Raw genomic sequence first — 23,815 nt, 5'->3', positions numbered from 1 at the left:
CTTACTGATAAGAATAAATCTTTCTGTGTCTGTTTCCCTGTTATACTCCATTAAATATGACAATAATTCTTGAGGCTGCTCAAAAAGAACGAGGCTCAGTAGTAAGCCAATAATTGGAACACAGCTTCACGTTACTGCTTACCTTAAGCTTAAAAACATCACCGATTAGGAATAAACAGAGCTTATAACCAAATAGAATAAAAGAGACACACACACACACAGGAAAAGAAAGCATTAGCTGAGGTGAGGACGAAGAAAGAGGCAGCAGAGAACCTGCATCTAATTGGGTTTGGATGGCTGTTTGGCATTGTTTGGATATGTTACCCTGTCAACCAAAGAGGCAGAGACTCTGCTGCGATCTGTGTAACTCTAGGTTTTGAATGAAAGAAGAGAATTTAATGAAAGAAAAGGCAGGAAGGAAGACAAAAAATGAAAAAACATCAACAACAAAAAGACTAAAAACACAGATAAAACAGCAGAGAGATGACTGGGCCCCTACTATGACAGAAAAATCTAAATTTTTAACTTAAACTAATCAAAACTTTAACACCAGGAGAACCAGCCTGGAGGTGGAATAACATGGGTCAGTTCAAGTAGATAGCTTACTCTGTCCATCTGTCAAAGTCTTCTTGGATTTTATGAATCAGTGGGGTATGAGCGTATATTCCAAGGTATAAGTCCCAGCGTCCCACTGTGTATGGCTGAAAAGCAGAATCTTGGATTTCAACCAGAGGACTGAGTAGCCATAGAACTTTCCAAAGCAGTTGATCAGAGTGTGGACTGACAGAAAGTGAGTTGTCAGATTAGTTAATAAAGAAGAATGTTATCTGCATATAAACTGAATTTTTGATTATGTAAATTTGTTGCTATACCTATGATGTCATCAGTCTGTCTTATGGCTGAGACAAGAAGTTCAATGAAAAGTGCCAGAAGAGATGATGATTATCCTTATCTCGTACCTCTGTTTAAATTGAATGGGTTGGATATTTGTCCATTAGTGATTACAGATGCTGTTGGAGTGTTGTGTTGTATAGGATTAGCTGTTTATGTAAGGACCAAATCCAAAATGTTATAGGAGGCAGAAATTTCCAGCTCAATTTATCATTTTTTTCCTGCATCTAGAGTAAAAATTATGGCAGGGCTTTGATTTAATATCCATTTTACTATTGTATAAGTTAATCAGTTGAATAATCTTGATCTCTTAATCTTAATCATATCTGTAAATGATCTCTGTCCACCATAGTCCACCAAAATTATGTGGGCACGGATGCAGAGAAGAATCCCTTCTACCTATCGGTGGTCCTCTCGGACCAGAACAACCAACGTGTTCCCCAGTACCGAGCCATCCTCTGGAGAAAGACGGTGAGTTCACTGTCTATGCACCTAGCAGCAGTAATTTTAAATGCGTCACATCTCTTAGACCTTCAGGATGAGTGTTGGGGAGTAACAGAATACATGTACCACCGTTACGTATTAAAAATACAAAATATGAGTAACTGTAGTCCGTTACAGTTACCGTTTAAAAAGGTGGTATTCAGAATACAGTTACTTTGTTGAAGTAACTGGATTACACGGCGGTCTTTTCCTGTTTCATATGTCATGCTGTCCCCTCTCTATTTTTGGTAATTCCACGCCGGTGGAAACCCAAACAAAACACGCATTAAGAGGCCTGTGTCTCAATCTCTCGACCCATGTCACCCCTACTTGCGGCCCAAATAATGACGTGACGAAATATTTTCAAAAATTATTGTTCAAAAACTTATTTAATATGAATGCAATAGGCAGAGTGTTATTGGCATAGCCCTAAAGAATGTAGCCTCATGGACAGTGTAGCCCAGTAAGCTATTAAGACTCGACTTTACACCGTGTTCGTGTTTTCCTCCGAAACAATAAGTTCCGTTGCAGCAGCCTTTCAACGCCTCTCTCTGTCTCTCGCTGGCAAAGTTGACGCAGACAACAAAGTAAAGCTAGTTTTCGGCTACGAGCCCGACACAGAACTGACGTATTAGCCAGAGGTCCCTTTTGGAGCTGTGGGCCTGTTTTATATACACGCGGAATAGTTTTCTATACGAGATCGCTCCAAAAAGTGCAGCCTTACCTAATGTCCACCTACTGTTACTCATTTTATATTAAGATTTAAAAATCTGGTTGGTATTAGTATGGGGAATAACCTTCAGTAATAGTAATAAATCACACAGCAATAGTACATTCATGTAGTTGTAAAAAGCTTGATAATATATTAAGTAATCCAAAGTATTCAGAATACGTTACTCTGATTGAGTAACGTAACGGAATATGTTACAAAATACATTTTGGGGCATGTATTCTGTAATCTGTAGTGGAATACATTTTAAAAGTAACCTTCCCAACACTGTTCAGGATATATGCAATACTTTTTTTTCTGAGTAAAATGATATATAAGGTTTTATATTTTTGCAGGTATCATTAATTGAAAGCATTTTCAGCAAACTGTATCATATGACATGACTGCATTTCATTGTATTGTAAGCAGTTTCTCACTGTTGGACCGATAAATGCTGAGATACTTTTCAATAGTTTCATCAAATAGCTGCAGCCCAATGACATGATCAACAAAAAAATCATCATGTGTAATCTTAAAGAATAATTCACAAACATTTATTCTCTTTAAAATCTTAATCTTTAAAGCAAGTTAGATAAATGTAGCGGCAGTCGTGGAGTCTAAATTCCCATAAAATATAAAGTCTCCAACTAAAAGTGCAGGTATTAAAAGTTTTAGCACACTGGTGCAAAGATTAATCCTGAACACAGACATTTTCTGCTTAATTAAACAGTTGTGGGAGGTGTGTTTTTTGTTCCTCAGATCTAAACACGGAAAAGCACAAAATGTGCAAAGTCCCTTAAAAATAGTCTTTAAGGCACTATGCTACTCCACTTTTGAGTCACCGTTTGTGTAGGTGTGTGTGTGTGTGTGTTAGAGAGAGATGCATGATTATTATGGTGTGCATCTAGTTCTGTGATTCAGTTTCATGACCAAGATAGCTTGGATCTAATTTTGCCCTCCAGCCTCGTCTGGAACCTGATTAGGGTGATGCACCTCCGCTGCCTGATCACATTGATTTATCTTGTTTCTGTCAGACTCTAACTGGTACAGGATGTTGTTGTTGAACAGAACAACTTTGTCTTCTCTTGAATTGCTTCTGTTTAATCTTTTAAGTCCTCTGTAATTATTCTGCGAGTAGTTGAAAAATCTCTTTTGTGGTCTGAATTTCTAAATACACACACCAAAAAATGTACTAATTATTTCCAAAATGAACAGATGTATAAAACCCACTATGTTATAATATGATAATCACTGATCTGTGTCACTCTTGTTCACACAGGGGACTCTGAAGATTTCCCTTCCCTACAGCCCAACAAAAACACTATCAGTCAAGTCCATACTAAGGTGAGACGTGCAGCTCAGACCTTGTAGTCACTACTCTTTATGCCCTCTTTCCAATGCATGAATGAGATTTTATATTGTTGTTTTCTCATTCTACAGTTCAGATGTAATTATTTGCATTGCACAATCTAACTGAACTTAGAACAAAAGAAACATTCAAATCAAATCAAATCACAGCAATACAAGGTAAAGATCTACAGCAGTAGAGAAATAACCCCAACAGATGACCCCCTATGTGCAAGCACTCGGTGACAGTGGGAAGGAAAAACTCCCTTTTAACAGAAACCTGCAGCAGATGGTTGAGGGGGAGGAAGACAGGGAAAATACACACTGTGGAAGAGAGCCGGAGTTTGACGTGAACTAATGATTAAATGTAAAGCAGTCTATAAACAGACAGAGAGTAAAAAAATGTGAGAGAAGAAAAAACAATCAGTGCATAATGGGAAGCTCCAAGCAGCCTAGGCCTAGTGCCGCATAACTAAGTTAAAGTTTTAAGCCTAATCTTAAAAGTAAAGGGGCTGTCCGTGTCCTCTAGCCAAAGTGGGAGCTGGTTCCACAGAAGAGAGACCTGAACGCTGCATCAGTGACTGGTAACAAGATATTAAAATATGTAGAAAACAGAAGGTTTGAGATTTTAAATTACTCAAGGCTAAGTTGCTGCACAAACTCTAAATGAATACAAATGGTTCAAGCTAGATGGGAAATCCCCTGTATCAGGTTTTAATGAGTGTTAACCTTTGGGCTGTTTGTCTTTCGTCAACACTAAACACTTGGGGTTTTTGTCTCTGTTTCTTCCACTCCTCCTTTTTCTGCCGCTCCTGCTTCTGCCTGTACAGTGCAATGAACATGGACAGGTTTGAGAAAGGCCCCAGGGAAATCCTCAACCCAGAGATTCAGAAGGTGAGAATGACACCAGCACAACGGCAGGCTCTTAATGAAATATAGCACCGACCCATTTCATGCCAACCCGGATCAGCAACATCTAAACTTCATAATGTCCTTAGGCTGTGTCATCTCTAGCTGTAGTGCTGGTCAGTGACAGTTGTTGTGTCCTCTTTCCCCAGGACCTGTTGGTGTTGGAGGAACAGGAGGTATGAATATGATATGTTTTTCATGGGATAAGTTAGCATGTCTGCAGTAATCCTGGAATTTTCTGTCATTAATGCAGTTTGATTTTCTTTTTTCTAGTGTTCTGCATGTTTGAGTCTATATGCTTTTATATGCTGAAATGGTTGCATGTGTACAACTACAATTGTTCTTTCAAGTGTTATGCAGATTAATATTTTTCTTTCTTGGTCATCAGTATTTAGCCTTTCTTGTTACCTTTTGTGGATCTTTTGTTTAATCTATTACATGTTATTTTACATTTCTTTAAAAAAAAAAACGTAGAATTTATTTTGAATTGTTAATCTCTAATCTAACTCAATTTTCTTTTAGGGTTCTGTCAATTTTAAGTTTGGTGTGCTGTATGCCAAAGATGGACAGCTCACAGATGACGAGATGTTTAGTAATGGTAAATTCTGCTATGCTCATTTATTATTTAGTGTTCGAATTAAAGACTGTATATTAAAAAGGACAGTCACTGTGACATCAACCATTTATGAGTGTATTATCATGTTGAAGCTTAATATGAACAATTAGGTTGCTGCCATCTTTGGGCATCATCATTTTTGGTCACTAGCGCTAGCTTGTTTAGCCCTTAAACGCCGATGGGAGTGCCCTTAATTCCATTTGCGTAACTATTTTTAAATCCCGGTAGACCCACAATCAAATAAGATGAGGCATTTTGACATGAAAACAGAGGAGTTTACTTACATATCATGCATTCAACTTGTCCCTGGCCGCAGTCTCCTTCTACTAATGGGTTTGCAAAATAGCGTCAGAAGAAATCCAGACACACGCTTTGCGGATCTGATCAACTTTCCATTGCACTTCCTATGCTGGAATAAACATCATCACATTATCAGCATGAACTAACACGTCTGCGATTTACTGCGAAAACCAGAAATTATGTCATTTTTGCAGGAATTTTTCTTTCTTTTTTTTTTCAGGGCCATTTTAAGATCCGCTAGTGATAATGAAAGTTATGTTTGACTTTGTGCCTTTTTTACACTTAGAACTTTGATTTCACTGTTGGAAATAGTTTTACAGAAGAGGATTAGGGCTACCGAAAGAAAAAAAAAGTGGGCAAGTATTTTTTTGACATTAAAGTCAGACTTCTGAGAAAAAAATAATTCTGATGAAAAAGTTAGAATTCTGACTTTTTCATCAGAATTATTTTTTCTCAGAATTCTGGAAAAGAAGAAAAAGAAAGACTTGCCCACTTTTTTTCCAGTGGTCCTAATCTTCTTCCGTATAGTTTATTTTGATGCACATGCAGGGTTTCTTTGCACATTAATATCTATTTTTGTTTTTGTTGCAGTTTATAAAAAATGTAAAACTGAAATTATGAAGTCCGAATGAATTTCCTGTGGTTGAAAACTATTTCATTCAACTTTCTTTGCATTTAAAATTTCGAGGGCTACACCTTTGATATTTCTGTAACTAGAAAAATGCGTAAGCAAAACAAAACCGATTTTCAATTTTTTTGTAGTTTATTAGAGTTTTTAGTAATTTATGTAGTTACTATGGACTTGATACATACATATTATTCAAATTTGGGATATAACGGTTGTATTGATCATAGCAACTTGCATGCATAGCAATGCTCTTAAAAAAGGCACTACAGCATGTAAAAATATAGAAAACATAAAGTAAGCTCTGATGGCCTTGTTAAAGGATAGGCTTAAAACAGTTAGCAAGATGACAAGACTTTCTATAACCTCATTAGTGTTACTAACCAAGCTAGCTTTTTCACCTTGTTTACAGTTTTCATGTTAAGCTAAGCTAAACTAAGCTTAGCATATAAACTTAAGAGTGGCGTAGATCTGGTCACCAAAAGTGTACTTTTTCCAAAATGTCAAATTAAAAAAAAAAACACTACATACCACAATAGAGGATATCTGCTTAGTGACTTGTGTTGTTGCAGAGACGGGAAGTGAGAACTTCGACAAGTTTCTCAGTCTGCTGGGTGATACCATTACACTGCAGGGATGGGCAGGTTACCGAGGAGGGTTAGACACCAAGAGTAAGAATGTGCACCGTTTGATCACATAACAAAACATCACATTCAAAAGGAGGCCATCCATTAAGGTTTTTTTTTCTCTGTGTTATGTTATACTGTTTTTGTCTGCAGATGACACTACAGGAATTAAGTCCATCTACACAGTGTATCAAGGTCATGAGCTCATGTTCCACGTCTCCACGATGTTACCCTACTCTAAAGAGAACAAACAGCAGGTGCGTTACAAGTGTGGTTGTACACATTTGGTCTCTGTTTTTTTGTAACACTTTTAGTGTTTTCTCGATTTCATATATTTTTACATCGTTGTTTTTTTTACAGTCAGCCACTATGTCTCTCCGGATCATTGGTCTAGATCAGGGGGTGGGCAATTCCAGGCCTCGAGGGCCGGTGTCCTGCAGGTTTTAGATATCACCCTGGGTCAACACACCTGAATCACATGATTACTTCATTACCAGGCCTCTGGAGAACTTCAGGACATGTTAAGGAGCTAATTTAGCCATTTAAATCAGCTGTGTTGGTTTAAGGACACATCTAAAACCTGCAGGGACACCGGCCCTCGAGGCCTGGAGTTGCCCACCCCCTGGTCTAGATGAAATATTGTAGTATGGATACATGAGATAAGCATTTGTACAAACATTCATGATGTTCAGAAGAATCATTCTAATAGTTTTGGTAAAACCTTGAAATTGTGGTTTTCCGTGAAATATCTTTTTTTAGATTTTTAGCCAACATCAGCTGATGGCTCCTGATACCCTGCCCCATTCTGCGCTGGGGTCTTAATGATCTCTTTCCCCACCTCTGACTTTATATGTGTTAGACCACCAGTCATAAAACCAACAAAACACAAATATTTTAAAAATCTGTCAAAAACACCTTTATTTATTAGACAGTTAACAAACTGAATCCATGCACCATTTCAGCCAGCCCACTGGCTTTCTCTCAGAAGTTGGAAGTTAGTTAAGCTTTAAATTCAACCACAATAGCTCATGTTTCCATTCAGGAATGCAAGTAACTGACTGTAATTTGGCATCTTAATCAAAAAACAATAATTTCCTATACTATTTTACCTGTTTTTTATGTAAAACGGTACATTTCAAAATTCATCAATAACAACAATAATTATAGTTTAGCATTAAAAATATAATTTTGATTACAGAGCTTACTCAAACTGATGCATTAACCATTACACAAACAAATAAAAGAAAAGAAAAATGGTAATGACCAGTTCAATCACTTAAGGCAGCTGTGACATAAACCTGACATTGCACTCTGAAGGCTGGGAAGCCATACACAGCTACTGTCTGTAGCACGTCTCATTAAATACTGCAATCATACAAAAGTGACAAAAATACCAGGAGACTGACAACACTGTTGTTCAGTACTCCTTTCAATGTCTATTTCTGTATCTTTATGTATACAGTTGTTATGTATGCATAAGGGAGTGCTGTGGCATGAATGCAGTAGAATCCTGTTAGTATAGGAGGAGAAGAATAAAAAGAAATGGGCATCGTTGCCTCCTTCTGTAATCCCAGGTTGTTTTAGGTATGACTTCAAAGGGCTGCTGCTTAGCAAATCTGACACATCTTGAGATATTCACTCTGGCAGTGATTAATAAGGAATAGTCTGTGCCTGTAGTGCATGTGGGTGCATGACTGAGAAGAGCTCCAGTCACACTCTATATCACACCTTAGTGTTGGTGTAATGTAAAGTCAGATTGTTTTAACTGGTGAAGGTGTTGTGTTAATCATATACAGCAATACTTCTGTATTGTTTGATATGAAAGAAATATATTTTTACTGGTAATGGGACCACGAGAGTTTCAGACTAGACTTTGGGCATTTTTACATGATTGTGTAGGTTTAAAATCTGACATTTTGGCTTAGTTTTAGTCCTGGAAGAAAAGAAACTCAGTAAATTTTAATAGATGATCAGTGAATTAAGGACAAACACACTGCATGACACAAAGTGCATGCATTTGTGTGGTCTCAAAAACAGTGGTTGTCACGGTGTGGCATGGCACACCGTGGAAGGAGTGGGGAAGGAGGACCCAGGCGCGGTGCTCTATGTATAGACAGTGTTTATTTACAAAGTGAAACAACGTAACAATAAATCCCCGTGTTCTCCCAGACTCCAGTGTCGTGTCTCCCCGTGAATAGTCCGTGTTTCTGTGCTCTCTCCGCTCCCGTGTCAGCACCCCCCGGTGCTCGCTGCTCTCGTGTCTTCCACGCTGCTCCTGCGGGAAACATAAGACGCAGCCGTCAGGACACATACAACTGCGGGCATGCGCGCACACACTAACTCAATAACAGGACGACTAACGTGGAGTCTCATGCAATGATCCCGCGTCGGTGGGAGCTCCAAGACTCTCCTAAGTAGCTCCCCCGACGAGCCCTGATCAGCGGCAGGTGTGTGGCTTCGGGTGTGGCCAGTCCTTCCACAGGGCCACACCCCTCAGGCCTGCAGGTGGCTGAGCTCCATCCTCCAAGCATACCCGCAGACGTACACACACACACACACACACATCTACAAGCATGGAGAAGAGCAGCAACACCAAAATACATATAATAATAATAATAATAATAATAAATAACTGTTCAGGGATCCTGGGTCGCCCAGTCCCAAGACCCTGACACTGGTAAAGTATTTGGGTTGCTGATTTGGCCTAGCAAATCATAGGAATAATGTTTCTATAGCTCCAGAACCTGCCCAATAACTACCATGTTTCAAAGTCAAAGAATTCATTGGTCATCATCTGTACATGCAGTTCTGTATTGCCATTTATTAAAATAACAATTATTGGTAGATAATTCCTGTGACACATAAATTGCAGGGTGCCGAGGTTAATTTGCCGTGTTTTTCCTTATCTCGGTGTCTCTCTTGTTCATCTATTCTGTCAGGTGGAGAGAAAGAGGCACATTGGAAATGACATTGTTACCATAGTATTCCAGGAAGGCGATGATGCCTCGTCATCCTTCAAGCCGTCTATGATCCGATCACACTTCACCCGTATCCTTCACATGGACAGCGACTGTCACAGAGATTAAGTGGTAGCCAACAACATGAGCCATGTTTACACCAGCTTGAGATAATGAAGTCACATCCACATCAGAGCAGTGGAACTGTATGTGTTTGACTGTATGTGGTTTAATTGTTTCCTTTACTTTCACATCTAGATATTTTTGCATTAGTTAGGTACAATAGCCAGAATGACAGTTACAGGTGAGTGTGTTTGGTTTACAGAAGAGTCGATGAAGTTACTTGATCTGCGGCTCTTTACGATCTCATGTGTGTGCTCTCTGCCGCAGGTTAAAGATCTTCTCAGAGGAAAGCGTTCCACTGTTTGGACCCCCTCTCCCATCCCCGCCTGTATTTACCGATCACCAAGAATTCAGGGACTTTTTATTAGTCAAATGTATGAAAGTGTTCAAAAAAAGTTAATCAGATATGCTGACATCTTTGCGTCCCCTCTGTCTCCCTTACACTGATCTTCCCTCATTTCCTTCAGTAATCAATGGAGAGAAAGCCACACTGGAGACACCGACGTTTGCCCAGAAGCGTCAGCGGACCCTCGACATGCTGATCCGCTCGCTCTATCAAGACCTCATGCCTGACCTGCACAAGGTACAGCAGCGTTTCCGTCCACGACTCTGCTGCAGAGACCTGTTGTTGTACTTTTTTTTGCCATCAATCCACTCTTCTCCTCCTGACTCCTCCTTGTCACTTCAGTCACTTGCAGCGACTGGAGTCGCTGCTGATTTGTCCTCTGCTGTATTCCACTGCAGCCTCCGCATACTGCACCACACTCCACTGGATTCTGCTGCAATGCTGACTTTCTCAGCAGGGCTCTCTCTCCTCACATCACTTTAGTTCTTATATCTGTTGTTTTTTCCCCTCCTTTCACTGTTGCTCCTAATACAGCTTAGTTCAAGCAGTGCACTGTTCACTCTTGCTGTTCTCACTTCACTTCTAAGACCCTTGTTGCTTTTCTTTTTCTCTCTCCGTGTGGCTGCGTGTGTGCGCGCATGTGTCACATTTTGTGCGTTCCATGTTTAGGTTCCCTTTTCTCCCCAGAACATGTTAAACAGACGGTCCTTCAGCGATGTGTTGCCCGAGTCTCCAAAGTCGGCACGTAAGAAGGAGGAGGCACGCCAGGCTGAGTTTGTCAGAATAGGGCAGGTAACTAAGTACTGAGCACACAAAGACATGTAAAATAGCCTCATGTGTTCTGTGAGAAACTCCAAAGAGCAATTCTGTGCAAGTCTTAAGCCACCTCTCATTTTCATTCATTTTGCTATGGGAGAAAGGTGCAACAGTTTATTGAAATATGTGCAAACATATATGGAAATACAGCATATATAAGGTAAAAACATAGTTTGTACAAATTTAATGAGCTTGAAAGTCAATATTTGGTATGACTACTTTCAGTCTGAACTCTCTCAGGCGGTCCTCAGGAACAGTTCTCCAGGCTTGCTAAAAGCCATTCAGAGCTCTTATTTGGACATCGGCTGCCTTTCCTCTGTTAAGATGATCCCACACTGTTTCACTAATGTGGATTTCCCCTGACCTCCTGCGTACATATTCACATGTACAGAATTGAACCAAAAGTTTCAAATGCGGATACATCAGTTGCCACTGATTTGTGGTCCAGTTCTTGTGTTATTTGACATAAATAGAGGGAGGGCCTGAAGAGATGTATCTGCTGTAGATAGATTTTAGGTCTGGCACTTCTTTTGTCCTCCACTTATCCAGTTTCCTCAGATGTTTTAAGAACAAACTGCACACCATGCCAAGAGTTTGGCTAATAGTTATTTGGGAATCACCTTGTTGTTGCAAAAATGCTATTTTATGCCTGTCAGACTGTGTTATCATTAACATTTTTGTAGATTCACTGAAGAAGTAGTCTGAAAATAGTCAGGTAAAAGGACAAAACTGAAAAGGAGAGAAAAAGCTGCCAATGTCCAAAGAAAAGCTTTGAAAGATGTTCAGAAAGACTAAAGAGCCATTGCTCAGCTCCATATACAGTATAGAAATCGTGGTATAGTGTTGTAGAAATGACATTGCAGACCTTGAACAAGTCATAGTATTTTTTTTTTTACATGATTATTGTTCACAAAATCCTTTTTTTGATCAGCTTCTATTGTAGTGAACACTTCAGACTTGCGCTGTAATCAGAGGCTTAATTCAGAAAGAGGAACAAATTGCTGAAAAACATCATTGAGCTTTATACAGCCCTATACACTCCATTTCTCCATATTTGGGCTTTTTTGGTGGGGGCGTATTTACTTTATGGGTCATGTATTTTTGATGTAATTTCCAGGAAACTTTCTAAATGATTTAGCTACTCAAAGAAATTAAAAAGGGTGTTAAAATTTGTCCTACTCATAAGAGAAAAAAGTGCTTCCACAGTTACCAGCTTCTTCTGTTTGATGTTTTAAGAAGAAAAGTAATAATTTGTAAGGCAAGTGAAAAGTAAATGCTAATCGGAGTTGCCTGGGAAGTCAAACAATAATCCTAAACTTAACAGAAAAGGTACCCGAGTCACTTCAGTCTGGTCTTTAGAAATGAAACTGCCTAGCATGGGTTAGTGTATTTCGCTCTATTCTCTTTGTTTCCCTCTAAAAATGCAGATGTAATGAGTGCTGCCTACCACTGCAGGAGAAACTACCCTCTCTCAGTCATTAATGAGGAAGCTCTTTGTACTGATTGGGTTTCAAAGGCTGAATGAACTGAACACCTGCTTGCAGGAGGATAAAGAAGGAATAATAATCTAAGAAGGTCACTGTGTGGCTGATATACCTGATATAATCATACTGGGAAAAAACCTTACAAAGCACCATACATGGCAATGAACCCGGATGACCATTTTTTGTGGGAGGCTGGGAGATAGTGGGTATTTTTGATGTGATCACTCATACAGTTTCAGAGTAATGTGACTGTCAGCATGAGTTAAATTATAATAAATCAATAATTGCCCTCATAAACCGAATACATCAATAATTTTACTACAATTTGTTCTTTCTTTTTTTTTTTTGATCAACTTGAAAATCTATCCAAAGTCCAAAGGTTTGAACTGAGTAGTACTAATAATGCCTTCATCGTCACTCATTGTTTTATAATAGTCTATATGAGCCTTAAAAACTAGACACTAGTTATAACAGCTGTACCCTGTAGAAAAAACCTGTTGGAGGAAATTAGTTTTTAAAGTCAAAACCATTTATAGTCGACTCTAAACGAGCAGCTGTTTATTAATCTTAGTAATTCTCTCTTTTTCTCTTTGTTGTCCTTGTTTCCTTTTCTTTACGTAACTGTTCTATCTCGTTTCTACTGTTCTCGACTTATAAATACAAAGCTTAGGTATCGACGTGCTCTTCTATAAAGCATTAAAACAGTGGAAGACTAACATCTTCGGTCATTGATTGTTCAGTTATTTTAGGGACAAGCCATTTGTCAGCTAAACTGACTCACAGTGGGGTCAGTCACTGTGTTGTGCACGTCGTACACAGTGATGTCATGTTCCCCATTAATGTCTCATAAATCTGAATATGATTTCTCATGGATCTGTTCTGAAGGATGCTTTAGTATGCTGTATGGCTAAGCCACCGCAGTGGTGGTTTGTATTGATCTCATCATCTCCAGATTGCCTGTTTATGCAGGCATGGTAATGCTTTGTGCAGCTTGGATTGGCACTTTCAGTCAGATGGTTGCAGCTTGCACATTTGTACGAACTGTGTTTGAATTCTGAAACGGCTTTAACCTTTGATGCATTATGACTTTTCTTTTTGTACAGTCACCTTCTTGAGCCGTCACAGATCTCAGAACCTAAATAAGCATGAAAAACAAGCAATGTCAGTCCAAATAGCAGTAATAGAAAACAGCATGCGTATTTCAGCAAGTTAGGGCTCATTTATCTTGCGCAAGGTCCACGAGTGTGAAAGCGTTATTTAAATAACAGATAAATACCGTAAAATGCAATTTCCTCCACAGAGAATGACTGTGATAGATGCTAGCTCATTGGCAAGCTACCTGTTTACAGCTACATGATGGAGCCCAAAAGATAGAAAAATACATACCAGTTCATCAAGGCCTCATAATAGCCACATATAACATCAAAATATATGTTTAAAAAATGCCCCTTTAGTAGCACATAGATTGATCCTGTTTATTGAAAGAACTCAAACCCAGTGGCTGAAAAAGAACTACTTAACTCTTTACCCCTAGATACTAGGGCTGCGCGATTTTGCATGAAATGGCACTGTGTAGCGTTTGTCTAGGGTGTTGTTCATTTTCCTAAATCCCTCGTTTTGCACAGTGTTGATGGGAGCCATATCTTTGGTCAGGTGATAAGTGATAGCCTCCGTAATTTCTTTGTGCCTGCGGGAGTTCGACGTATATAGGGAAGCGCTGTATAAGGTTCCCGTTATTGATGTTTGGGTGGTTGACCGGGACGGATTTTCTCCTGTCACTTTCTCGTCATCCCTGACGTGCTCTCCGTTGTTTTTTCCCTGCCAATTTTAGCATCACACCGCACAGCTTCTGTATCACGTGGTATAAGGCTCCGCCCTTGTCATTTGTTGAGCAGGAAGAGTGAGCGCTTGTTTTCATGCAGATTACGTCCCGGATCAAAATGCGGTACAATTGTCATCTTTTTTTTAAAAATCGTTGTCATTTGGAAATGAGATCGCACATAAGTATGAATCGAGATCGCGATTTTCTAACGATTAATCGTGCAGCCCTACTAGATACCCTGTTAGAAGCAACCCTCTGATTGGTTCATGTCATATTTCAGCCTGCCTATTGAACAACATGAGTGGATGTGCATCAGAAATGAGTGAGGATGGTCTCTATTCATGCAGGTACCCTAGGGAAATCCATTTATTCTAATGGTCATTGAACCGCATCTTTATTGATATTTACTACGGCGTCAAAACTTGCCATTAATGATGCAGGGTAGATCGTCAGATCATCTTAATGGGGAAAAGAGTTCAAGAAACAGAAATATCTCAAAAAATGTCTATATTTGTGTAGGTCTGAACTTTATTCTTCATTCTGTCCTGCCTCATTTGAGGTTGGAAAATACAGAGTAACTATAACTCTGTTTATAAAAGAAATCATCGTTACCTCTAACAACCACAGCGGTAAAATGCCACCTTCTCATCGTAGCAACAGCGTTAATTTTATGCTAACATTAGCTACATGGGAGCAAATCTTGATTTCAGATGTCAGACACTGTGGTGATGCAAGACTTCAGACTTCCATCAGTGCAGAATTCAGAGGTGTACGCCGTGTGTCATATCTGATGCCGTTTCTTCCCCAGGCCCTCAAGCTGAAGACCATAGTGAGAGGCGATGCGCCGACTAGCCTCGTCACCACAGGCTTGTGCAGAAAAGAAGTGAGGCTCACATCTTTAAAGCGTCTCACCGCCTTGATCTTAATACTTGAAAGAACCTTTGAATTTTTTGCCGTTACAAAACAACTTCATGTTTGAAATGTTTAAAAAGCACTTAATGAACCCGGGGGGGTTAAATTTATGATTTATTTGTAGTCCTATCAAACCAAGTGAATATTAATCCTATTGTGCGCTGTATCAATATGTGTGTTGCAGCCATGGGAGTCCCAGTTGTTCTGCAGCACATTCCCCTATGATATCGTGTGCGCTGACTCCTGGGGTCAGTCAGTGCTGGTTGCCACAGACGCAGCAGGGGTCATGCTGCTCGATGGTGAGGTCACTAATCAATACGCCCTGTGCCATCTAAATTAAAGCACCCATGCATAATTGTTCAATACTCAGCAGAATGTCGAGAGCAGCAGCTAACATGATGATGGTAATGATGTTGTCCCTCTTTCAGGCCCTGATCCAGCAGGGTTAGGCATTGGTGAGTGACACAATCAATATTTTCTTATTTAAATGCTCTTTCTTTTTTTAATCCCTACTTGGGGCGGGGATTTTTCAATTTAATTTTCTTTAATCATGTGATTTTTGACTTGTCTTTCAGAGCCACAGAGCCTTCCCCCAGTGCACGTGTTCGACAGAACCATGGTGGTGAAGCAGATGCACGTTCTCGAGCCTCAGGACCTGCTTATCACCCGCACTGACAAAGGTAGGCTTAGACCACTGGGAGGATACTGCTAAGCACTGCCTCCCTGCACATCAGAGATCTCCTGTCATCCTTTGAAATCCTCTTTTTGACTCACAGTACTATTTGGAGCAGATTGTCTTTATGTTTGTTCTTTTTCTTCGCCTTACATTTCATCTGTCTTTTCCTGTGTGCGTTAGTGTGTACACGTTTGCCCACCTCCACTGGTCCGGTGAAAACATCGATCCATCGCCGAGATTTAAGGAAGCTGACCTGCACAGAACGAGTCCCTAAAGGGGTTCTGTGTGCATGTGTATACAAAAGAGTGTCTGTTTGTCTGAAGAACCACATAGACTGTGAGAGTGCAGGGGGTTATAAAGTACTAAGAGATATCCAGACAGGCAGACAGATAAAATTAAACACAGAGGGTGACTAAGATTTAAAGGACACACAAGTAGTTCAACCGAGATGTGGCTGTGTACTAACAAACAGCAGTTGGACTTGTCTGATGTTTGCTTTAACTGTGAAAGAATGTAAATGGTTGATCTGCAGATGATAAGCAAGTAGGGATCGTCCAGGTTTGATAGTCATTATGCGATGGCAGGCATTTGTCACGACTGTGTGTGGGCTTTGATGAAGCTTCTGCGAGTGCGCCAGCTTTAAGAAGCCTTCTAGTAATCCTCCTGCAATACCACGCCATTGCATGGCCGTGGGAGGATGCTAAATAAGAGCTAGCAAATTGAGGGTAGCCTTCGTGCAGAAAAAAACAGAAGAGCTTTTTGTTTTGTTTCCAGGAAAGGATGCTCGGCTTTATGTGTTCAGACTCAGCACAATCAAGAAAGGCCTGGAGGAGAGGCAACTAATCAGGGGCAAGTGCGACAGCCGGGAAAACAAACTGGAGAAAACGAAAGGTAACGCACAGGATCTGCAAGAATATGCACACAGTTGCACAGAATGCAAAACAATCCTCACAGTGAAAAAGGTAAATACACTTATGCAAGATAGAAAAATCTGCTTGAATTTGACAGAAGTTGAAAGCATCAGATAGTTCCCCATCCGAACACCTGTGATAAATTTTTCCCCCTGTTAATACCTTTAGGTTTATTTGAGGATAATATGAGACTACAAAATTGCTCTTTTTGTCAGCATCCTTCAACAGCAGCTCTAGTGTGAAATAGACATGCATGCTTAAATTCAAGCCATCATAAAAATAAATGTAAAAACATTTAAAGAGACATTTCCAAGACATTTAAATGTTGATACATATCAGCTACCTAGCTTAATCGTTTCTGGCATAAAAGGAGCCTGAAATGTACTTCATACATTGGTCATTCACGACTCCTTGGCTTTAAATCTATTATTTCCCCCTGCTGGTAATGCAACTTAAGCATGTGGTGGATTAGTGTGTCTGTTACCCCTTAAGGTGCTTTAAATTGTAAGGTCAAGATGCTAAAATAACACAAGAGAAAATCCCAATAATCAGGCAACCCACTGTAAGCAAGCATTCGGCGACAGTGGGAAGGAAAAACTCCCTTTTAAGAGGAAGTAACCTCCGGCAGAACCAGGTTCAGTTGGGAGTGAGGGGAGGGAGACAGGAAAAAAGGCATACTGTGGAAAAGAGCTAATTTGGTGATGAAACCTCTTACATTCAGATCAACGTTAAAACCTATTTTAAGACAGATTGGATCGACTGATAGCATCTCGCCATGCTCCTGTTGGTATAAACAGGAGATAAAGAAGTTCCTACTTGGGAACCTACTTCTCCACTGGCCTCTGGCAGGTGTTGCTTACTATCACACTCCAATGTAGCTCCAGAGCCACAGCCACCCCATAAATGTGGAAGAATGTGGTGGCTTAAGTAACCAGCACAGCTTGAAGTAAACAAGTAATCTAATTAGCATCTGTAACGACATAAACTTCTGCAAATTAACACATTTGATTGTTTTGCTATCAATTGCATGAATGTGGAAATGAAAGAGAGATTCAGTCAGCTGCATTAGGCACAAACCTAGGGGAGGAGTCAGAGAGAAACTCTGGGTTTGTTAAAGAAAATCTGCCAGCGAATAGAGTCTGTGAATAGCCCAGGGATTAGGGAATCCTCATCTCAGGGTTAGCAAACTCTGTTTTCTGGAACAGGCCTGTGCTTCATCATATTAGGCGCAGCCAAAGCCACAGTGCTGGCCTGAGATGGACATATGAAGAAATCCATGCCAAGCTGACAACAGCTCAATACAAGTAGAAAAATTTGGAAAACAAGCTTTTCGAGCAGATTGAAACCTGAGCTTTTGGCTTACAGACATAAAAAAATGTCTTTGAGCTGTAAATATTGTTCATCTGTACAAATGTTCCTAAAGAAGTAAACATCTACATTTCTGACCTGTTGAAGGATTATCTGAATATGTTTATGAGGTTGTTTACAAGGTTAACAAGTATCTAATCAATTCTGAAGTGCAACCTTAATGAATCTCCTTTTTACAGTGTACACACAAATACACACACAGTGTTATATCCACTGGTGTCATGCCAGCTGTCTGAGCGGCATGCATTGATCTGCGGGACGATGCCAGGGAACAACACCTGCAGCAGTAAACATCCATTATAGTTTCCATCTCTTTGTCAGCCTCCCCTCTCATCCGCTTTGTCCTAGGTTGCCATTTGTACTCTATTAACACCCACCACGGCTCAGAGCTGAGGATAGTAGCAGCCATCAGGAACAAACTCCTCCTCATCACCAGGAAACATCCGCGTTTCAGCGCCGTCGCCACAGGAGCGGATTCTCCAGTGGAGGAGTTTCAGTACATACGGGTAAATCAAAGTCCACATGAGCAAAGAGAAGGTGGAAAAACAGCATATGAATCAAGCATGCACATTGTATTCAATACCCAAATGTAATGGGGGCTAAAAAAGAGTCTAATTATCTATCAAACAGAAGAGGGTGAAAGAAGAACGAAGACAGGAGTGTAAAAGTAAAGAGTGCTAATGTTAACCACGTGTACCACGCTCCCATTAGGAGATCTGTCTGTGCGACCCGCCGGTGGTGATGTCGCTGGTGGACGGTCCAACCGGGGAAAATGATAATATGATTTGTGTGGCCTACAAACATCAATTTGACCTGATCAATGAGAGCACTGGAGATGCCTACCGGCTTCATCACGCAGAGGCCAACAGGGTGAGGCACACAGGCACACACACACATATTAGCGGCTTTCTCTTTGCTTTCTTGCATTTCTATGTGATGTTTATTGAAGCCAAACGGGACTGAAACCTTTAGTTAGCGGCTTTATTTACCTGCTGATTACCAGCCTGCTTGGGTGAATCAAACATTGTCATTCTCAGCAGGGAGAAATGGATGAGCAGGCTGTAGGATGAACAGCTGCCTTAATAAAGCATCTCATTCTGCTTTCTATTTAGAGAAGAGTAAATCTGTAGCTGACATGCAGTGTATCTTCTGTATTGCCCTGAGGGTGCTGACCTGACATTATTTGTTAAAAACAGTGTCTCCTATTTGACCTTTCGCCTCTGAACCGTCTTTGATTTCACTAAACTGACTTCTTTGTGCCTGCAGGTAAATTTTGTAGCGGCCATTGATGTGTATGAAGACGGGGAGGCAGGTCTGCTGTTGTGTTACAACTGTGAGTGCCCCCCACCACCATCCCTCTCTTGACTCCAGACATTTCAGATGTTGTGTAATGTCGGCTATCTGCCTTTTTCCTCTGCGACTGGAATAAAAATAATTGCACAGAGACAGCTCCAGAATATTAAGAGTGAGGGAGCTTTTTATCCCTCTGCTTCAGCTATATAAAAGGACAAAAAGCTGTCTGCCCTCTTCGACTCACAATAAAAGGCTGCTGTCGATCGTGGTGTAACATAAATACCTTTAACCTGAATCCTGTGTGTCTTTTGCAGATATTTGTTACTATAAGAAAGTTTGTCCGTTTAACGGCTCCACACCGATGATCCAGTCCAACACCTCGGATTTCCACTTCAGCTGGAACCAGATGCCTAATGCTATTGGTAGGTTGCCACGGCAACAGTTCTCGGGGCCCCACCCTGCCCATTGCCGCTGAGCTTCGTGTCACCATGGAAACGTCATGTGTAATCACAAGCATCCGACTGGCCCAAGTGATTACTTGTGCGTGTGTTTCTGTGTACGTTTTATTATTAACACAGAAGGTGATGAAAATTTAAAAAAAAAAGCTGGTGTTAAACCAGTAACCCTGGCACTGCTCATAACAAAATGCTGCCCCTCTGGCCTCCTGTGCATCCGTAATGTGTCCTGCTTTAATATGCACATAGACACTAAAGCCAACAGTGCAGAGTAATCGCACAAATGTATTAAAACATGTGGGACATCTTCAATTTAAAATCAGCTCACACCACTGGCATATAAAACAGTAATTTTCATAATTTAAAAAAAGTAATCACACCCTTTTGATATAGTATGCTGGATCTTATCCTCCTGGTGTCTTTGCAGTTTGTGCATTTCCTTACATCCTGGCCTTCACCACGGACTCCATTGAGATTCGACTAGTGGTCAATGGCAATCTTGTGTACACAGCAGTGGTCCCGGAGCTGCAGCTGGCTGCTTCGCGGGTCTGTATAAATGACAACATATACACCCACTGAACAAGAATCCTCAAGTTTGTGAATTTAGTTTCACTGTCAGGCTTCACTCAGTTGTAGAAGAAGATGTCTGGGAGCTCTCATTTCAATCCATCTTTATTATCCCTGTGGGAAATAAGGCTGGTAATCTGCATGGCTGCAAAAGCAATAATACAACTATGATTTATACACTCCGATAATTGCAAACAGAACAGTGCGCCTGAGATCCAATGATTCATTCTGATTCTTTGTTCTTTCTTTTTCACCTGCTGCTTCAAACCTTTCTGTTTTCCTGCCTTCTCTGCACGTCCATCATTTCCCTCTCATTTCCCTCTCTGCTTGCATCTGCTTTTTCCACCCACAGTCAGACATTTATTTCGTTTCATCGGCTCCAGTGAGCTCAGCCTCCAACTGCAGTTCGAGAGACACCAGTTCCCAGAGTTCCCCACAGACGCCCACCGGCTATGAGATGCCCATGTTCCCCTCGCCGCTCGGCGATGGTAAGACCCACACAGGATGTTTGACTTTGGAGTCTCTCTTAGCTTCAAGCGCTGCAACATTTGTGTACGTTAGTTCAGGTTGATAACCTGCAGTTTTCTGTGACAGTAAGTTTTTCTTTAATCACTTCTGCCATCATCTTTTTTTTTTATGAGAAACATTATAATGTCCTCATTGCTGGGTATTTAGAGTAGCAGTAGACAAATAGGTATCCTGTCAACGGCCCTTTAACCCCTAATTTTACTTACAAATGTGGTTACTTTTATTTATTACCGACCTTCTTTCTTACAATTATTTCAGAGAAAAAGTCATTCATTCAACAAATTTTATGCTTAAAAAATGACTTTTGCGGCACTTAAACATGAGGTAGAAAGACTTAGGTGCCTTTGTTTAATTATCTTTGTTACCAAGCCAAAACCGGTACAAAAATGTTGCCTGTTGGTGTGTTCAAGGACCTACTCATAATCTGAAACTTTGCTTTAGATTAAATTTGCTAATCTATGTTGAAGGGCAGGGATGGGATGTCAAAAACGTATTTTACATTGTGAACCAAATACATCCCACTTTGATCTTAAGTGGGCCGGACAGAAACCCTTTCTGTTAGTGTAAAGAACTTTAACTACACATTTAATCCCTGGAATAGTTTAATATAAGAAAAAGGAGTGCAGTTTCAACAACACATCTCAGTTTTTCTATATGATATAGAAATGTTGCTGTTGTAAATAAAAGAAATCTGGAAAACCTTTGGCTTAAAGTGTAAGAAATGTGTAAAATGGCCTAAAACATTCTGGTTCTGTCATTGCCCTTTATTTGTAAACCCACTGGGGAAAAAACAAAAAGAGAATTTCCTGTCGGTTAATTATTTATATATTCATATATTTTCTTTGGTGTATTATGCCCATGGGGGAGGTCTTTATCACGCTCCAAAACCTGTGGAAATATAGTTAAAACTCCAAAATGTATGCCTTTTTATTCCTTCACATTGTTAAAATTGCCCAGTGGGTCAGATTGGAGTCTGTGTCTAATTCCGGCCCTCAGGCCTTATGTTTGATACCTCTGTTGTAGGAAACAGACAGATAAGCACAGCGAGTATTGCAGAATATGCCTTCTTTTATTTCATTTAAACACTGTCTTTAAAAAAAAAAGACCAACACTTACAAAGTGTTATTCTGCCTTGTAACCCTCTGTGACTCCTCTTTGTCATTTTTATTGTTTATTTTTCCAAGATTTCTTTTTTAAGGTTGACTGCGTGTAAAAATGCTGTAATTACTGAAGAGGTAATGCAATATTTTGTTAGATCTCTTGAACTGAAACTGAAGATCTGCACTTCAGTCACATCTTGATTGTCCATCATGGTGATGTATGGAGGGAAAATTACAAAACTGTCTAAATACTGACAGATCTGGCTGTAAATCATATTTATTCTACTAAAGTTTCACTCCTTATTTTCCCACTGGTTGTCCACCACACTCTCCAGTGTTTCTGTCTCAGACCTGACAGTTTGAGAATCCCTTTTTTGTTTTAAGGTTGTCACCAGGCAGTGAACTCTTGAATTTTGGAGGATCCTTGAACACACCCTTTTTCAAAACAGGCATCCACATGGCCTCCCGTTCATCGACATACTGCCAAGAGATCAAGGGGACAAACTTTTTACTGAGATACGACGTTCCTTACTTTCAAGCATCATATGATTTTATACCCATATGTAGTATGAGGTGTATGGAAAAAAGCTTGTACCTTAGCTAAATGTGATTTGTAGTTGAAGGACAAGAACATTTAAAAGCATCATTGTGATCTTTTCGATTGCGAATTATAGTTACAATATAATTACAATATAGCACGCACACTCTCCCAGACATCTTTCATTGTATGTTTGACCATTTAATACACACACCCCCACCAGCACCACCGCCTCCCCATCCTGCTGTTCCTGATCTCCTCCAGATTAATACAGCTTGTACAAGATTGTCATTCACTGTCTGTCAGCTGACTGATGGACAGTGCAGTCTAGATGTTAAAGACACACAAAGGTTTCCATGTAAGTCTGAACTGCAGAAAAGAGTGAGACTTAGGAAAAATAAAAAGCTTGTGTTCCTGCTGCTGCTGCACCATCCAGGCAGTCTTTTCCTGATGGAAGTGGGTATTTACAGGTTCCATTAAAGCTAACGGGGAGGAAGGTCTGGCTGTTGCTGCTGCAATTAGTCAAGTGCAGGATTTCTGCTTATGTATGTCATTTTTATTAAAGGAATTCTCTTTTTTTTGCAAATAATTCTGCATTACTGGAAGATGTAGGCATAATAGAGAACCTACTATGTATGTGTGTGCGTGTGCTCCTAAATGTATGTTACTGTGTGTGTGTTCAGTTTGTGTAACCCTCTTCTTCATCCCTGGTTCAGATTCTATACGGATCCCCTATGGTACCAAGCTTTCCCTGTACATGTCTAAGGATGCTGAAGGTACTTTAGGATTCTCCCACAACTTGTCCTCTGTCCATAAAAACACTCATAACGCTGCCCTACTAACATGCACGTGCACCCAGAGTGTATCACCCCTGTCTGCTCCGAAGCAGCATGTTGACTTGAACGTTGGTTGAATGTTAAGTGAACATTATGTCTTCCCCACCCCCACTCACCCCCCTTTCTGTCTGCCGACTAATTAAAGCATTAGCGCGAGGGGAGAATGAGAAGGGAGAAAGGAAGGTGCTAGAGCTCAAAGTACAAAAGTGAGGCAGAGGTGATGAAGATAGAGAGTTATGAAATTACCAGGAAGGGGGGGAGGAAGAATAGGTATGCAGGCAGTGTGAGCGGAAAGGGAGGGGTTATGGAGGCTTTGGGGGGTGCAAAAAAGGAGCAAGAAAAGGGAAAGAGGGAAGGAGAAGACACGTCTGCTGCAGCATGATTTACAGATTGCACTGTCGCCATGGAGACTTTTGTCAGCCCTCTTTTTCGATCCAAAGTAGTCCAAACAGCGGTGCTACAGTCTGATGGTGGGTGGGTGGTCGGGCGGGGTGTTTGGAGAGTGGAGGGGGGGTGGGGGGGTGGAGAAAGGTGGAAGGGTGCTGACAAAAATCCCATCCTCTTAACTGCCTGTGCG

General features: G+C 40.5%; 1 protein-coding gene and 1 long non-coding RNA gene across 6 annotated transcripts in view; one reads left to right on the top strand and one right to left on the bottom strand.

The window, feature by feature from the left end:
- The window catches only part of garnl3 (GTPase activating Rap/RanGAP domain like 3), a 97,052-nt gene that overhangs the window by 65,581 nt on the left and 7,656 nt on the right, over window positions 1–23,815 (top strand). For 2 of the 5 annotated variants that reach the window (XM_076886656.1, XM_012918837.4), the window contains 24 exons: window positions 1,244–1,362; window positions 3,363–3,427; window positions 4,261–4,324; window positions 4,489–4,515; window positions 4,862–4,937; window positions 6,453–6,551; window positions 6,660–6,763; window positions 9,446–9,554; window positions 9,722–9,767; window positions 9,854–9,960; window positions 10,054–10,169; window positions 10,602–10,724; window positions 14,863–14,937; window positions 15,151–15,265; window positions 15,395–15,421; window positions 15,542–15,646; window positions 16,417–16,533; window positions 18,270–18,427; window positions 18,633–18,791; window positions 19,188–19,254; window positions 19,529–19,636; window positions 20,097–20,215; window positions 20,589–20,724; window positions 23,119–23,178. In XM_076886656.1, coding sequence (XP_076742771.1) covers window positions 1,244–1,362; window positions 3,363–3,427; window positions 4,261–4,324; window positions 4,489–4,515; window positions 4,862–4,937; window positions 6,453–6,551; window positions 6,660–6,763; window positions 9,446–9,554; window positions 9,722–9,767; window positions 9,854–9,960; window positions 10,054–10,169; window positions 10,602–10,724; window positions 14,863–14,937; window positions 15,151–15,265; window positions 15,395–15,421; window positions 15,542–15,646; window positions 16,417–16,533; window positions 18,270–18,427; window positions 18,633–18,791; window positions 19,188–19,254; window positions 19,529–19,636; window positions 20,097–20,215; window positions 20,589–20,724; window positions 23,119–23,178 — 2,301 coding nt within the window. The remainder of the gene's footprint in view (window positions 1–1,243; window positions 1,363–3,362; window positions 3,428–4,260; window positions 4,325–4,488; window positions 4,516–4,861; window positions 4,938–6,452; window positions 6,552–6,659; window positions 6,764–9,445; window positions 9,555–9,721; window positions 9,768–9,853; window positions 9,961–10,053; window positions 10,170–10,601; window positions 10,725–14,862; window positions 14,938–15,150; window positions 15,266–15,394; window positions 15,422–15,541; window positions 15,647–16,416; window positions 16,534–18,269; window positions 18,428–18,632; window positions 18,792–19,187; window positions 19,255–19,528; window positions 19,637–20,096; window positions 20,216–20,588; window positions 20,725–23,118; window positions 23,179–23,815) is intronic. The other 3 variants (XM_012918836.3, XM_012918839.3, XM_012918838.3) reach the window with 3 other exon arrangements.
- On the bottom strand, window positions 8,608–9,077 carry LOC143419721 (uncharacterized). The gene is made up of 2 exons (XR_013099734.1): window positions 8,868–9,077; window positions 8,608–8,781 (listed from the first exon to the last, which is right to left on the bottom strand). It is a non-coding gene; the product is annotated as an uncharacterized LOC143419721 (long non-coding RNA).

The sequence above is a fragment of the Maylandia zebra genome, linkage group LG7 (assembly GCF_041146795.1).
Source record: "Maylandia zebra isolate NMK-2024a linkage group LG7, Mzebra_GT3a, whole genome shotgun sequence".
In the NCBI taxonomy this organism is placed as follows: Eukaryota; Metazoa; Chordata; class Actinopteri; order Cichliformes; family Cichlidae; genus Maylandia; species Maylandia zebra.
This window is presented reverse-complemented; position numbering and strand designations above follow the sequence as displayed.